This window comes from Mobula birostris, chromosome 12 (assembly GCF_030028105.1).
Source record: "Mobula birostris isolate sMobBir1 chromosome 12, sMobBir1.hap1, whole genome shotgun sequence".
NCBI lineage: Eukaryota > Metazoa > Chordata > Chondrichthyes > Myliobatiformes > Myliobatidae > Mobula > Mobula birostris.
In genome coordinates, this window is record NC_092381.1 from 21,758,790 (window position 1) to 21,776,790 (window position 18,001).

The window sequence follows — 18,001 nt, forward strand, 5'->3', positions numbered from 1 at the left end:
AGTTCAAAAACTCAACTCTGAAAGGGAAGTTACAGGCTATTGATCGTAGCAATCATTTCCAAGAAAAAGTATGATCATAGTTTTGTTTGCAGCTAGCAAGTCATCACTGTGCTTTAGCAGCACCATCTTAAACTAGCTGGGTAGTGGTTCTATATGCAGGGAGTCCATAGTTAGTATGAGTAGACTGTTTGATTAAGGACATCTGAAGTGATACTGTCTTTGTTAGAACAGGAATATTTTTCAGAGTTCAGAGGAAACACAATACCCACTTTTCCCCTTTGGGCTTTTAAGGGAAATTGCTGTACTCCTGTGGCTCAAATCAGTTAACTGTTTACATTGATCCCATGACGATATTGGTCTCTATGTAATGAATCTTATTTCTGTTAATCAGCTAGCTTGCTTGTTTTAACATATTTTTTTTTACATAATTCTAGGTACCTAAGCAGCAATACAAAATATCTACCAAAACAAATCGAGTTTATGATATTACAGAAAGAAAGGCAAGATTTTCAAATTATCTTTAGTTGGTTTAGTTGTTTTTGAAATATTCACTGTAATAAAAGATCACTCTCATATCCTGTGGGTTCAGTATGATAATAGGGTTTGCACCTCACTCTAGATTCATGACAGCCTTCCTACACTATGTGCATATCAATACTTCTCAACCAGACAGTAGTTGGTTCTCCACTTCTCAACTAGACATTAATAAATATCGGTGTAGCTTCAAAAGCAAAAGGTTAACAGTTGTCCAGGAGTGCTAAATAAATCTTATAAAGGGCAGCCGGTAGCGTAGCGTATTGCTTTACAGCACCAGCGATCGGAATTCAATTCCATCGCTGTCTGTAAGGAATTTGTATGTTTTCCCCACGACTACATGGATTGCCTCAAGGTGCTCCTGTTCCTTCCTACATTCTGAAGATGTATGGGTTGGGGTTAGTGAGTTGTGGGCATGCTGTGTGGCACCAGAGGCGTGGCAACATTTACGGGCTGCCCCCAGCACATCACAAGTGATGCATTTCACTGTTTTGTTTCGATATTTGTCACGTATACGTCAAAATAATGCTATTCTTAATCTTATTGTTACTGGGCATATAATTCAAAAACAATTCCCATCATGGGATTTCAACTTAGCATTGATAGTTCTAAAATTTGCTCAGAGTATGTTCATTTTTATTAAACTTTTGTTAGTTATGCCTTGTTATGCTATCTACTATCCTGGGTCTCACAGTTAGCTGAGAGCCAATTTCTAATGTAAGATTGCCTTGAGATCTGCAATGTTGCATTGCCTATCAGTGGAACATAATTTTTCTGTTGTAGAATTGGCGTAGTCAACTAAGTGAATATCGTGATCAATTCAATTTCAAGAAAATGTTGCAACATTTTCTTAAGTGGATGTTTTGCTTTTAAATTCATTTTCGGTGTCCAATGGGACATTAGGTCAGATCGTGCTGATCCAGACTCACCAGCCATTGCCTCGTGTCCCTCCCTGCTCCACTTACCTGTCCCAGATGTGGAAGGTTTTTGCTGCTGCTCCTCGTGCTGGAGCCCACTGGTGGGGTCTGGGTAATGCCTGGAAGCAAAAAGGTGTAGGGGTGCGAGCTCCAAAATATTCCTCACAGCTGGTGACAGAACTTTAAACCTCCAAGTTATATTGTTTCAGCATGTGAAAAGCTTATTAAATTTGAAATGATTTTTTAAAAATCAAGTTAATTGAAAGCACTTAAGCATTTTAAAAGCATTAAGATAAAGTAAAATAACTTCAACACACATCAAAGTTGCTGGTGAATGCAGCAGGCCAGGCAGCATCTGTAGGAAGAGGTGCAGTCGACGTTTCAGGCCGAGACCCTTCGTCAGGCCTGAAACGTCGACTGCATCTCTTCCTACAGATGCTGCCTGGTCTGCTGCGTTCACCAGCAACTTTGATGTGTGTTGCTTGAATTTCCAGCATCTGCAGAATTCCTGCTTGAAGTAAAATAACTTACTGCTTTTAAAAAGTTGTGTGTTAGACAAAAGTAATTTGTCTATGCCCAACAAATCCCATCATGAAGTCAATAAAATTTCAGATTCTGTGCCAAGCCCAAGCATGAACAGCTCTACTGCTGTATTTCTTTGTGGTGAATTTGGGGACAGATTCTGTCCCAAAATCACACTGTGAAAGTTAACATTCCCTCATTTCTTAGCACACGGGTCCAGAGTTAGGACAATTTCATTAACTGAAATTTGACTGTCCCTTTTTGAACTGCTATCTGTTGCTAACACGGTTCAGCCCATCAGTCTATTTATGCAAAGTTGAGAATTCTGGAGGAAAAGATCATGCAATATTATATCCGTTTTCATATAGTTGATTGACCTTTTAATTATCATCAGATGCCCTGATACAGTGTCTAAAACTGAAACATTGACATATGCGTTTTACCTGATGCAGTGTCTAAAGCTGAAACATTGACATATGCATTTTGCCTGATACAGTGTCTAAAGCTGAAACATTGACATACGCATTTTACCTGATACAGTGTCTAAAATTGAAACATTGACATATGCATTTTACCTGATACAGTGTCTAAAGCTGAAACATTGACATATGTTTCACCATTGCTGCTGGACCTCCTGAGTTCTTCAAGCAATCTTTTTTTGTTCCAGATTCCTCTTTTGTTGTCACGAGATGCTGTTTACTGACCTCCAGTAAACTGACTATTGAAGATGATTGATATGTCTCTGAACAATCAGAAAAGCAAATGAGTTAGCCATGTGAAAACAAAGACCTTGGCTAGAATGTTCTTCCTGTTTATTAAATAAGATGGCTCAATGACCATCGTAATTTAGGAACCTGTTCAAACTAGGACAAAGTATAAACTGAGATGTAGTGCCAATTGGATTGTATAACATTGCATATATTCCTTTTCTTCAGAGAAAAACGTTAAAGAATTTAGAAGTTCAGATGTTTAAATTGCAGATGGGCCAAATGGCCTAATTCTGTTCCTGTATCTTATAACGTGTTCCCTGTAAATGTCAATTCCATTAAAACTCATACTGAGATATTTTATTATATTTACAGCATTTTTGCAGCAATTTTTGTTACAAGGCTTCCAAGTATTTGGAAGCTCAGATTCCAAATGATCCGCTGTGGTCACGTGAACAAGAAAGGTGAAGTATTTATTCCACATTTCTGATTTGTATTTACCGTAATAATTTCATTTTCTTTCAATTTTAATATAAGTTGTTAAGGAAGTAAGGATGATAATGAAGCAGGAAAGAACTTCAAAGGGATTAGCAAGGCCAGAAGAAGCCATGAAGTGTCCTTGATGAATAGGATTAAAGAAAATCCCAAGGCATTTTATACATACATTAAAAGCAAAACAGGGTACTAGGGAAAGGATAAGGCCACTCAAGGACAAGGGAGGAAATTTATAACTGGAGTCTTAAGTAGTGGGAGGTACTACATGAGTAATTTGCTTTGGCATTCACCAAAGAGAATGATGTGGAGGATAATGCCAATATTCTTGACCATGGTAATATCAAGTAAGAGGAGTTATTGGATTTTTTGAAGAACATTAAGGTAGATACCTTCCCAAGGTCTGATAGGATCTATCCCAGATTATTGAGAGCAGCAATAGAGGAGATATCTGAGGCCTTGACACGGGCAATTTTCCAGAGCACTGTAGAGAAGCCAGCATTGTTCCTAGAAGGGCATTAAGGATAATCCAAAAATTATAGGTCAGTGAGCCTGACATCAGTAGTAGGGAGACTATTAGAGAGGGTTCCTAGGGATAGGATTTAATCACATTTGTAAAGCGTGGGTTTATTACTGACCATCAGTATGGCTTAATGTGAGGCAAGACATGTTTTATGAACTTGATAAAGTTTTTTTGAGGAGGTGACAAAAAATGATTGGTGACAGTAGGGAATAGATGTTATGTACATTGACAAGGTCCCTCTTTGTAGGCTGATCCAGAAGATTAAGAGATGTGGGTTCCACATGACTGGCTAGATTGTATTCAAAATTGGCTTGGGTACAGAAGACAGAGTGTAGTGGCTGAGGGGTGTTTTTCTGACTTAAGGCACTGATAAAATAGCTAGTCTGATTAGTAAGTTAGTAGACCACTCAAAAATTGACAGAGTTGGTAAAGAAAGTTGTCAAAGGATAAAGCGGTATATGGGAGGAGAAATCGCAGATGGAGTTCAATCTGGATAAGTATGAGGTGTTGCACTTTCGGAGGTCAAAAATAAGGGGAAAGTATGCAGTAAATGGCAGAACCATTAGAAGAGCGTTGATGTAGCAAGTCCAGTGCTGCCTGAAAATGGCAACACCAGAGATAGGTTGGTAATGAAGGCATACAGCATGTTTTCCATCATTGCTTGGGGCTTTGATTATAAAGTTTGGCGAGTCATGATGTAGCCTTATAAAGCTTTGGTTCGACCACATTTGGACTATCACGTGTAATGCTGTTCGCCACATTACAGGAAAGATGTGGAAGCTTTGGAGGGGGTGCAGAAAAGGTTCACCAAGATGTTGCCTAGATTAGTAGGTAATTACTTTAAGGGGAGTTTGCACAAACTTGGATCATTTTCTCCGGTATTGGAGTCTGAGGGATGTCCTGAAAGAAGCAAATTAAATTATGAGAGGCATAGCTATGGTAAATAATCGGAGGTTTGTCCCAGGATTTGAAATGTGAAATTCTACATGCCAGAGCTTGAAGTTTAAGAAATGTGCGAGGTAAGTTTTCCAACACAGACTTCTTGTTGTGGGGAGGGGTAGTGGGTTGGTTGGTGGATCCTTGTATGATATCTAATGATAGTGTTGGAGGCGTTTAGACGGGCATAAAACCGTGCAGGAAATGGAGGAATGTAGATCATGTGCCAACAAATGGGATTAGTTTGTTTTGAGTTCCTGGTCAGCACCATTTTGTTGGCTGAAGAGCCTGTTTCTGTACTGTACTATAAAATGATATATCTTTTAACAAGGAAAAATAACCAAGTTAAAGTTGAGATACAAAATATCTTTATAAAAAGGTTGTTGTGAATGTAATACGGTGTAGATATTCAATAAAAGAAAGAAAGAGGGTGATTGGATGATGCTCAGCAGGCCAGGCAGCGTCTATGGAAAAGAGTACAGTCAACATCTTGGGCAGAGACCCGTCATTGGGACCCTTCATCCTGATGCAGGATCTTGGCCCAAAATGTTGACTCTACTCTTTTCCATAGATGCTGCCTGGCCTGCTGAGTTCCTTCAACATATTGTGCATGTTGATTGGATGACGCTGTGAGGATTTTATTTGATCTGTTCCATTGGAATACAGATTGAAATCTGATCCAAACTAAGTAAATCTTGGCTTGGACAATTACAGCCCGCCCCTCCTCCTGCCCCCTTCTAAAGAAGCAACACACATCAAAGTTGCTGGTGAACGCAGCAGGCCAGGGAGCATCTCTAGGAAGAGGTAAAGTGGACGTTTCAGGCCGAGACCCTTCGTCAGGACTAACTGAAGAAACAGCTAGTAAGAGATTTTAAAAAGTTTTAAAAACTTTTAAGAGTTTTTTAAATCTCTTACTAGCTCTTTCTTCAGTTAGTCCTGACGAAGGGTCTCAGCCTGAAACATCGACTGTACCTCTTCCCAGAGATGCTGCCTGGCCTGCTGCGTTCATCAGCAACTTTGATGTGTGTTGCTTGAATTTCCAGCATCTGCAGAATTCCTCATGTTTGCCCTTCTAAAAAAGCTCAATTGTGGCTGAAGTGAGAAATAGGATAAAAACCTGAATAGTAAATATTTTTTATCAAAGTGTGAAAAATAATTCTCTTTTCCATTGTAGAGTTCCGGCATGTCGATTATTAAATGAGCAAAGGTATGCATTTTATTTTATGTTCAGTACACAGAATGTTTTTGCTTTGAATTTAGTATTAACAATTAATTGTTTCAATATAATTGAATATATTTGCCTCAACTTGTTCATGCAAAAGTGGTAAAGCTACATCATTCATCAACCAATATTAGTTAATCATTTCTGGGACTGCAACTAAAGTACATAATGATAGCATTGGTGATTCATTTTATTTATCCTAATATTAAGTGTTTTTATTTATCTGTGTTTTTATGTCTGTATTACCTGTCCTTTTGAAGATAGTTCTAATTAAGACAATACTGGTTGATATTATCATTTTAATACAGTGTGTAAATGAAAATGAGAGAGAAAGCATATTTACTGGCATGAATTTGGAGCAGAGAAACTTGGGAATTTTGATTTGAAAGTTGATGCTTAAAAACATTGGCCATGGGGTGGCGCATTTGTCTGCTAATGCAGTTAAACGTAAGGAGCAAGGTGATAGATTTCCACATTGGTTACAAGTAAGATAAGTTCTATTGTTAAATTGTTTACTGTTTAAAGCTTTTTTGAATAAGTGATATAGCCTGTGGAATGTTTCTTTAAGTTAAAATATGCATACTGCCTTTCATCATCTGTGGATGCTCCTTAGGCCAAGACTGCCAAATACAATCTTCAAGTGTAACTACGGCAGTCTTGTGGGGGGGGGGATATACAATTATCAACTTGCACTTTTCTCCTCTTTCTTCATACATTTAAAGTCCTGAAATTAGTCTTCGGTTGCTAGAATTAGTCTAAGTGTACATACCAGTACAATTCATTGATTCAGTGATATCAGTTGAATAGATTGTTAGGAAAGGAATGAAAGGCCTAAATAGAGTGGATGTGGAGAGGCAGGAGAATGGGGTTGAGAGGGATAATGTATCAGCTGTGATTGAATGGCAGAGCAGGTTTGATGTGATGAATGGCCTAATGCTATTCTTATTGTCTTTTGACCTTATAATAGCTAGTATTGTTAAAAACCATCTGATGTGGCAACAAAAGATATTTCTACTCCGAGATCTTGGTGGTTCTTAATTCATCTAATTACTCTAGATTTCCTTTATTAACTCTTTTCCTTCAGAGTCTAGTTGTCCTGGCCCATGAAGTATTAAAGGCAAATATAGAACAGCTGGTAATTCTTATCATTCATGTAATGATATTAATTCCTTTAAATTCAGAAAGCTCTTATTTTTAAAACAGGGTGTAGAAACTTATCTTTGGCTGCTAGAAATAAACCAAATGCTACAAATTAGTTGCCTTGTTTACTCTTTTATTAATACTGAGTTTCATTGATTCAATTATGTCATTGAAAGGAATGTACCTGGAAGCTAGTGCTGTGAAAACTCAAGTTTTGAGTTCTCATGTAAAAAGGAAAATCTCCCCATTTCCTGCCTATCCATATCCATCCCAATCTTGTTTGCTACTATGAAGCCCACTCGCCCCTTCATTCTTCTGAACACAAGCAGATGCAAGTCTAGCCTGTCCAACCTTTCTTCAAAAGACTATGTGTGCATTCAAGGACCTCTGAACTGCCCCTTTACTTAAGTAACAAGACCAATATTTTACATGATACTCCAGGCATGGCCTAGCCAGTGCCCTTCATAACTGACACATAACCACTCTGCATTTTTTTGAATTGTATTTAGTTCCCCTTGAATTAAACAATAACAATTTCTTAGCTTTTGTAATTACTTAGAGTCATACAGCACTTCAGCCTAGAAACAGGCCCTTCAGCCCATCTAGACTTTGCTGAATTATTATTCTCCTTAGTCCCATCAACCTTTACTTGAACCATAGTCCTCCATACCTCTCCCATCCATGTACTTATCCAAACTTCTGATAAATGTTGAAGTCAAACTCGTATCCACCACCGTTGCTAGCAGCTCATTCTACACTTTCACCACCTCATGTTCCTCTGAAACATTTCACCTATCACCCTTAACCCATGACCTCTAGTTCTATTCTCACCCAATCTCAGTGAAAGAAGCCTGCTTACATTTATCCTGTCTACACCACTCTTAATTTTATATACCTCTGTCAAATCTCCCTTCATTCTCCGATGCTCCACAGAACAAAGTCCCAACCAGTCCAACCTTTCCCTATGACTCTGGTCCTCAAGTCCCACACCTGTTGCACTTATATATGAGCTGTTTATAATTTATACACTTAAGACTATTTGATCCCTCTGCATCTTAGAGATTTGTAATCTCTTACCAATAGATAATATGTTTATTTTATTTTTCATTCCAAAATGGATATTTTCCCTAATTATATTCCATCAACAAATGTAGCTTCCATTCATTCAGAGCCTTCTATTATATAATAGGAAGGTGTAGAGACCTAGTTATGCGTGATTGTGGCACACCACTCTTTACATCTTGCCAACCGGAGAAAGACCCATGTACACCTAGTGTTTCCTGTTAGCCAGGCAATCTTCTATACCTCTACTCTTTTTATCTCTCACTGACCAGAAACGTGGCTGTATCTTCCTGTTTTAAGTTTTATTTTTTCCTCACCTCTGTTTTAAATTGCCAGTTATTTTAAGTGATTGGCACTTCCACATCTTTAATCTCCTCTCTGTCACAGACATTTCTTCTTCTCATTCCACTTTCTCCTTCTCTGTAGCATAAACATACTTTGTCACTTTCTCTGATTCTAATGAAGGTTCTCAATCTGAAGCATTGACAGTTTTCTTGTCCTGCTAAATGTTTATAGCATTTTCTCTTTTAGTTTTGGATTTCTGGCATCTGCATTTCTTCCACTGGGTGAGTTTGAAGCAGAGGGAGCGAAGGGAGACCTGGTAGGGGTATATAAGATTATGAGAGGAGTAGACAGGCTAGGTAGTAAAAATCTTTTTCACATGGTGGGGACTACTAAGGCAAAAAGGTGCAGGTTTAAGTTCAGAGGTAGGAAGGAATCCAAGGGATTTTTTTTTCGACACAGAGCACAGTTGGAGTCTGGAACATGCTGCTTGAAGAGGCAGTGAAAGTAGATAGTCTCACTTAAGTACTTGGGCAGGCACTAGAAATGCTAAGGCATAAAAAATTATGGACTAATGCAGGTAACTGGGATTAGTGTAGAAATGTGCAGGAAGTGTCAAGGAGATGATGGGCTGAGGGGCCTATTTCTATGCTGTATCACTTTATGACAGGGCAACACAGCAGTGTAGCAGTTAGCACAGCACTTCACAGTGCCAGTGATCACAGATTGGGGTTCAATTTCCACTGCTGTCTGTAAGAAGTTTGTACATTTTCTTCGTGATCGCTTGGGTTTCCTCTGTGAGCTTTGATTTCCTCCCACATTCCAAAGACATGAGGTTAGGTTTAAGGTTAGTGAGTTCTGGGCATGCTTTGTTGGCGCAGGAAGTGTGGTGGCATTTGGGACTGTGTCCCGGACTGTGTTGATTGTTGACTCAAAATGAGGCATTTCACTGTATGTATCAATGTTTATTGAATTGAATTGACTTTATTACTTACAAGAGGTGATTGATAAGTTCGTGAACTGAAGTAGAATGAGTTGATTTTAGAAAACCTAGCACATTTATTTTTCAACGTAGTCCCCTCCTACATTTACACACTTAGTCCAGCGGTTGTGGAGCATACGGAACTTGGACCTCCAGAAAGTGTCCACAGCAGGGGTGATTGATAAGCTCGTGGCCTAAGGTGGAAGACGATGAGTTATTAACTTCAAACTTTCTGCATAATCACTCAAAGAGCTGACCTGCATGTGCATGTAACGAGAGCTGTATAACTCATCTCCTTCTACCTTAGGTCACGAACTTAACAATTACCCCTGCTGTGGACACTTTCTGGAGGTCCAAGATCCATATGCTCCACAACTGCTGGACTAAGTGTGTAAATGTAGGAGGGAACTATGTTGAAAAATAAATGTGCTAGGTTTTCTAAAATTGACTCTGTCTAACCCAGGCCACGAACTTATCAATCACCCCCCCCCCCCCGTACGTCCTTCGTATACATGAGGAGTAAAAATCTCTGTTACGTCTCCGTCTAAATTTAATAATTTGTAATAAATAGTATGTACAACAGGACAGTCAATATAGCATAGAAATACAATTGTATCAGTGTGAATTAATCAATCTGAAGGCCTGGCTGAAGAAGCTGTCCCAGAGCCTGTTGGTCCTGGCTTTTATGCTGTGGTACCCTTTCCCGGATGGTAGCAGCTGAAACAGTTTGTGTTTGGACTGACTCAGGTCCTCAATGATCCTTCAGGCCCTTTTTACACACCTGTGTCTCTGTAAGTATCCTGAATAGTGGGAAGTTCACATCTACAGATGCACTGGGCTGTCCACACCACTCTACAGATTGAGGGAAATACAGCTCCCATAGCAGACAGTGATATAGTCAGTCAAGAAGCTCTCAATTGTGCCCCTGTAGAAAGCCCTCAGGATTTGTGGACCCATACCAAACTTCTTGAACCGTCTGAGGTGAAAGAGGCGCTGTCGTGCCTTTTTCACCACACATGTACCTGTGACAAATGAAGCTAATCTTACGGCCCTCCAGTCAGCTAAGAGTACCCAGTGATATACCCTGCACCAGGAACTTTTATTTTCTGCAGTAACCTTTGAACTGGCACCTTATCGACTGCTTTCTGCAAACCTATGTATGGTACATCCACTTGATCCTCTTTATCAATAGCACCTACTACCTCTTCAATTGAGCTACACACAAGTTACACCTGGTTTCCATTTTCATTAAACCTAGATCTTATCTGAATGACCTGCTATAAGATCTTTTAAAATAGCTTCTAACATTTTCTCTACAAAAGGTGTTAAGCTAATAGGCTTTTCATTTCCTGCTTTCTACCTCACTTTTTGAATGAAGAAGCAACACATATGAAATATCCATGGACATTTTGGGCCAAGAGCCTTCATTAGGAAACACTGCACTTGACAAAGCCTACACAGTCTAACGTACTCCTTCCCCTCCCCCACCATCACCTTCTGGCTTCTTCCCCATTCCTTTCTAGTACTAATGAAGGATCTTGGCCCGAAATGTCGATTGTTTATTCATTTTCATAGATGCTGCCTGACCTGAGTTTCTCCAGCATATTGTGCCTGTTGCTCTGGATTTCCAGCATTTGTAGAATCTCCTATGTACATATGGAATATATTCTTTCTTCCTGTGCTCGTTCTCTGTTTTGCCATTTCCCTTTTTAATAATGGTGTCAGTTGAACATTGTTCTATGGTTATATCATTTTCCTTTCCTGCGCTATTTATCCCATCCATCCTTTAATTTAAACACGCTATTCTTCACTTACTTCTCCCCTTTCCATGTACAGTGTGGTGTTTTACAACTTCACATGTGATTTAACATCTGCTCTTAATATGTCCTTCTGTAGCAGAGGATGAAATTCTGTTAATGTGCCTCTGCACTATTTTGGGGTGTTTCACAACATTATTTGCACAATATAAATAAAAGTTGTTGGAAACCATCAGGCTGCTGTTCTTTGTGGATAGTGGCCTTACAACTCAACTCGGACAACTGTAAACAAGTATTATTTGTTTACAAGCTGTACAGCAGATCTACATCATTTGTCTATTCGGAGTGTTCCTGTCACTTCTCTCTTGTTATCATGGACAATGAATTATCCGCAGCTTCCAAAATGTCAGCAGCTATTCAGAGAGAGCTCTAAGAAAAAGTGGATTTTGAAACTTGTGCCTCCTCAGTTGAAAGTCAATTAGGAATGGATAGTGAATGCTGTCCTTGCCCATAACAATCAATTCCATTAATCAAAAAATGAAAACAAACCTGGACAATGAAGTTTGAATATGTGTAAGGCAGGGGTCCTCAACCAGAGTTCACGGACCCCTTGCTTTATGGTATTGATCCGCGGCGTAAAAAAAGCTGGGAACCCTGGCTTAAGGTGCCATTGTAAGGTATCATTCTGAGATATTCCTGCTTCTGAATTACAGAAATTAAATTTATAATTTTATAATATCTGGCTACTAAATTATACCAAGAAAATTTGAAATCTATTTATTTTTATTATATATTCTTATCTTGCAGAGGGAGTGCTGGGGAAGAAGTGAGATTTCAAAATTCAAATATCCGAATTTCGGATATTGATAACCCTCCCTTTATGGATGATCGACGTGTCTCTAGCTCCTCTTCAAATGAAAGTGATAGCAGTGGCTCTGATCAAGAATTTGTTTCAACTATCCTCATGGGAGAAAAGTACAAGTTAAAATCTGCAGGGCACAAACAGTTCAAAAAAAAGCAGCAAGGCATGAGTACAAACTCAGTATCAGCACCAAAATTTACAGAGCTTGATCTTGAGGTAGAAAACATTGCACAACAGTTGAAGGAATATCACTTTGAGACATACAGTTCCAGATCATCCCAGGATGTTGGAATTGACCAGTTGACTTTTACACAAAAGGAAGAAGCTCCTCGAGCAGCGGACCAAGATGTCTCTCAAACAACTCCCTCAAGTGGATTAAAGGATAAAGACAAACCTGCAACAAGTAATTTTACAACACAAGGTTTAAGTAAGAAGGGTGCTGCATCACTGAGAAACCTAATATCAAAATCAAAACAATGTAACCTTGTTAGTTCGTGTAGATCTGCTTCAGGGGTTGAAACTAATGTACTAGAATCACTAAGACAAACATTAAGTGAATGGAATACGGAAGAAACGTTAAGATTTCTTTATGGTTCAAACTTAAAACACAGAAGAACACAGTGCAGTTTGCCACGTCAATCATCTGATGCTACCGCACAAGAACAACTTGATGAAGATGACTTGGATAGCCTGGAAGTAGTTGAAATCACGGATCCTAATGAAAATATTAGCACGGGTGTCCAGGTGAAAGAGCCGGAGACCACTGTTAGACCATTACCAAATTTTGAACAACTAAAGCAGGAATCTGAATTTCTTCAGCTGAAAGTCAGAGAGTTTTATAAAGGGCAGTATGTTTTGCCTGACAACACTGAAGGCAAAAGTGAAGAACATTATCCATCCACATCTGCCGTAAGTTGTACATTGTTGACACTAATACTCTTCCAGGGGAAATCATAGAAAGAACCCAATATCATTCTCAGTACTAGTAAATGACCCACACTCAAAGTTTTGTCAGATTCCACTGCACAGTGGTTTGTTGAGGATTTTATGTTTTAATTTTGTGACCACCCCACCATAAGTTCCTTTCTGCAGTACTGTGTATGACTGACAAGGCATTGAATCTATTAACTCAAATACGAGGAAATCTGCAGATGCTGGAATTTCAAGCAACGCACAAAAAAGTTGCTGGTGAACACAGCAGGCCGGGCAGCATCTCTAGGAAGAGGTACAGTCGACGTTTCGGGCTGAGATCCTTCGTTAGGACTAACTGAAAGAAGAGCTAGTAAGAGATTTGAAAGTGGGAGGAGGAGGTGGAGATCGGAAATGACAGGAGGATACAGGAGGGGGAGGGATGGAGCCAAGAGCTGGACAGGTGATTGGCAAAAGGGATATGAGAAGATCATGGGACAGGAGGCCTAGGGAGAAAGAAAGGGGAAGGGGGGAAAGCCCAGAGGATGGGCAAGGGGTATAGTGAGAGGGACAGATGGAGAAAAAAGAGAGAGAGAAAAAGAATGTGTGTGTATATAAATAAATAAATAACGGATGGGGTATGAGGGGGAGGTGGGGCATTAGCAGAAGTTTGAGAAGTCAATGTTCATGCCATCAGGTTGGAGGCTACCCAGCGGAATATAAGGTGTTGTTCCTCCAACCTGAGTGTGGCTTCATCTTTACAGTAGAGGAGGCTGTGGATAGACATATCAGAATGGGAATGGGACGTGGAATTAAAATGTGTGGCCACTGGGAGATCCTGCTTTCTCTCGCGGACAGAGTGTAGGTGTTCAGCGAAACGACCTCCCAGTCTGCGTCGGGTCTTGCCAATATATAGAAGGCCAAATCGGGAGCACCGGACGCAGTATATCACCCCAGCCGACTCACAGATGAAGTGTCGCCTCACCTGGAAGGACTGTCTGGGGCCCTGAATGGTAGTGAGGGAGGAAGTGTAAGGGCATGTGTAGCACTTGTTCTGCTTACAAGAATAAGTGCCAGGAGGGAGATCGGTGGGGAGGGATGGGGGGGACGAATGGACAAGGGAGTCGCGTAGGGAACGATCCCTGCAGATAGGTGAGGACAAGGGGAACCCTATTCCTAGTGGGGTGGCGGGAGGATGGAGTGAGAGCAGATGTGCGTGGAATGGGGGAGATGCGTTTGAGAGCAGATGGTGGAGGAAGGGAAGCCCCTTTCTTTAAAAAAGGAGGACATCTCCCTCGTCCTGGAATGAAAAGCCTCATCCTGAGAGCAAATGCGGCGGAGACGGAGGAATTGCAAGAAGGGGATGGCAATCTTGCAAGAGACAGGGTGAGAAGAGGAATAGCCCAGATAACTGTGAGAGTCAGTAGGCTTGTTTATATACACACATTCTTTTTCTCTCTCTCCTTTTTCTCCCTCTGTCCTTCTCACTATACACCCTGCCCATCCTCTGGGCTTCCCCCTCCCCCTTTCTTTCTCCCTAGGCCTCCTGTCCCATGATCCTGTCATATCCCTTTTGCCAATCAACTGTCCAGCTCTTTGCTCCATCCCTCCCCCTCCTGTATTCTCCTATCATTTTGGATCTCCCCCTCCCCCTCCCACTTTCAAATCTCTTACTAGCTCTTCTTTCAGTTAGTCCTGATGAAGGGTCTCAGCCCAAAACGTCGACTGCACCTCTTCCTAGAGGTGCTGCCTGGCCTGCTGCATTCACTAGCAACTTTTATGTGTGAATCTATTAACTGCTTGCCCAATGAGTCTGGTAGGAGAAAGAGGGCGGTAGTGGATGAAAGTTTCTCAGACTAAAGGCCAATGACCAGTGGGTTGCTGCAGGGATCTCTGTTATTTGTTGTATATGTTAGTGATTTAGCTTAGATTGTAGGTAACAAGATTAGTAAGTTTGCTGATGACACCATAATTTGTAGTCTAGTGAACAGTGAAGAAGGTCTTCTAGGATTGCAATATGATATTCATCAACTGTAAAGTGGGCAAAGAAATAGGAGAGAGAATTTAGCTCAGAACAGAGTGAAGAGATACATTTTGGGAAGTTAAGCCAGGGTTGGACATACACAGTGAGTGCTGTTGAATTAAGGAGTGCTAGGAGTTACAAGTAATAGCTCCCTGAGGGTGGCAACAGGGTAGCAAAGAAGGCATACTGTATCACATTCCTACCTACACTAGCTTAAGGCTTTTAGTGTAAGGATTGGAATATCATATTACTGTCATACAGAATGTAGTTGAGGCTGCACTTGGAGTTCTGAACACCATGTTACAGGAAGGATGGGATTAAGCCAGAAAGTGTGCGAAAAAGATTTACAAGGGTATTGTCTGGATTGGTTGGTTGAATCATTAGGAGAGATTAGATAGATCTGTTTTCTCTGGAGCAAAGGAGGCTGAGAGGTGACATGGTAGGTGTATTTAAAGTGAGGAAAAGCACGGAGTAGATTACCAGAGTGTATTTCCCATGGTATCCATATCTAAAACTAGTGGTGAGAGGGAGGAGTTTCAAAGTCATAGAGTTATACAGGCTCTATGGTCCAACTCAACTATGCCAACCAAGTTATCTACTTGAATTAGTCCCATTTCCTTGCATTTGGCCATATCCTCAAAAAATTTTCCTGTCCACTTGTGTATCTGGAGTTTAGATTCTTTTAAATTTTGTAGTTGTACGCATCTCTACCACTTCCTCAAGCAGCTTATTCTGTATACCCACCAACTGTGTGGAAAAACTTCCCCCTCAGATCCCTTGTAAGTCTTTCTGCTATGCAAGATGGCACCAGAGTTTGCTGATTCATTGCAAGCTGCTCCCTAAGGTCCACTCATTTATTATACTAGTTCTAGACTCCAGCTTAATGCTATCTTTTCTGTCTGCAGGCAGCCTGGGTGTAAAAGGATCTAAGGGTTTTTTTTTCACGTAATTATCAGTAGTCAGTATCTGAAATGAGCTACTAGAGGAGGTGATAGAAGCAGGAGCAGTGACAACTTAATGAGACATTTGAACAAGTACTTGAATGAGCAAAGCCTAGAGGGATATTGGATGAATGCAAACGTGGGATTGATGTAGAAAGGCATAATGGTGTGCATAGATGTGATGGGCGGAGTAGCCTGTTTCCATGCTGTACAGCTCTGTGTCTCTAAGTGCTATTCTTGCTTAGCAAGTGCTGTTTAACCAGTTGTCTCAGTGGAAAAGGTGAAGTGCTCCCATGGCAAAAAGCTGGAATGGCTGTTGGCTCATAATGTTGTAGTATAAAGCTACTTATTTCAATACCTAAAAATTATTCTAAAAAACAAACTTTTGTCATGAAAAGGATATTCAAACAAGACTTTTCTTAAAATCCAGTAATGCACACATTGTATGTTAATTAATTTCACCATAGTTTTAAATTGAAATTCCAAGCCTGTTTCTGAATGGCATCATTCTCCTGTTTATGGAAAGTTTCATTCTACTTCCTATACTATCAGTTTATTGATTACTTTTAGCCATTTATTTGTTTCTAGGCTTCACAAGAAACAGAGTTTATTAATCCATTATATTTCTCAGTTTGTAGATTGAACAATTCTGAACTTAAATGATACTTAAATGCATTTTATTTGGAATTTAGGAAAGTAGAGAGGAGGAGCCAGTTCTTCCATTGGTGGATTCTGAAGCACGGAACCAGATCCGCAAACGCATTGTTCTAGATGCACTTAAAAAAGTGTAAGTGTTATGTTAGCATATGTTCATTAATATCCACCTGGAATCTGGATTTTTTTTCTCATTTCTATAACACATCTAACTAGACATAAAAATTATATATTTCTTCAGAATTAATGTTCAGATCCTGTCATCCTTGTGGTTTGTTAGGGCAAAAGAAACTATGTTTATACTACGTTTTTGTATTTATGGTATGTGGATGTCATGTGCAGTGCCAAGATTGATTACTGTCCATATTTGCCATCCAAGACTAGCAACTGGGAGCTCCAGAAAGCCATGGCAGATGGGGTGTAGGTGCTCAGCCTAGTTTGTGCTTGACAAATTGTCACATGCACCGAGGTACAGTGATTCTGTAGTTGCTGGAAATCCAAAGCAATGGGTCTTATCCTGAAATGTGAACTGTTCATTCCAATCCATAGATGCTACCTGGCCAGTTGAATTCCTTCATCATTTTGTGTGTGTTACAGTGAAAAACTTGACTTTCATACCATCCACACCATTCAATTGATTACAATGGTGCATTAAGGTGGCATGAGGTAAAACAATAACAAGTGCAGAATAAAGTGTTACACTACAGAGAAGATGCAGTGCAGGTCGACAGTAAGGTGCCAGATCACAATTAGATTATAATAGATTAGATTATGAGAACACTCAGTCCTCTTTTTTTTGTCATTTAGAAATGCATACATGCATTAACAAATGATACAATGTTTCTCCGGAGTGATATCACAGAAAACAGGACAAACCAAAGACTGACACTGACGGAACCACATAATTATAACATATAGTTACAGCAGTGCAAAGCAATACCATAATTTGATGAAGAACAAACCATGGGCACGGTAAAAATAGTCTCAAAGTCCCCAAGTCGATCGACTCCCAAGTCCCCGATAGCAGGCGGCAAAAGGGAGAAACTCCCTGCCATAAACCTCCAGGCACCGTCAACTTGCCGTTGCCTTGGAAGCAGCCGACACTGAGTCCATCCGTCCGAAAACTTCGAGTTTCCAACCAGCCCCTCCGATACAGCCTCCTGAGCACCATCCTCTGCTGAGCACCTTCGACCTCCCCCCGGCCGCTGAAACACGCAAAGCCGAGGATTTCGGGGCCTTCAGCTCCAGAGATTCCGGTTACCACACAGTAGCAGCAGCAGCGAAGCGGGCATTTCAGAAGTTTTCCAGATGTTCCTCCGTGCTCTCACGTCTGTCTCCATCAAATCAGAATTGTGCACAGTCCCCTACTCGACAGATAACAGGCATCACTACCGAAGTGGCCACGCGCGCTGAGGTGGATTGTGAGGTGAAGAGTCCATCTTATCGTACTAGGGAAACATTCAATACTCTTATAAAAGTGGGATAAAAACTACCGTTGAACCTGTGATACACACTTTCAGGCTTTTGTATCTCCTG

The 18,001-nt window shown here is 40.4% G+C and overlaps 1 protein-coding gene across 5 annotated transcripts in view; it reads left to right on the plus strand.

Moving 5' to 3' along the window:
* rpap2 (RNA polymerase II associated protein 2) overlaps positions 1-18,001 on the plus strand; it is a 114,615-nt gene that overhangs the window by 26,135 nt on the left and 70,479 nt on the right. For all 5 annotated transcript variants that reach the window (XM_072273425.1, XM_072273428.1, XM_072273426.1 and 2 more), the window contains 5 exons: positions 435-500; positions 3,056-3,144; positions 5,806-5,838; positions 11,884-12,847; positions 16,504-16,598. In XM_072273425.1, coding sequence (XP_072129526.1) covers positions 435-500; positions 3,056-3,144; positions 5,806-5,838; positions 11,884-12,847; positions 16,504-16,598 — 1,247 coding nt within the window. The remainder of the gene's footprint in view (positions 1-434; positions 501-3,055; positions 3,145-5,805; positions 5,839-11,883; positions 12,848-16,503; positions 16,599-18,001) is intronic.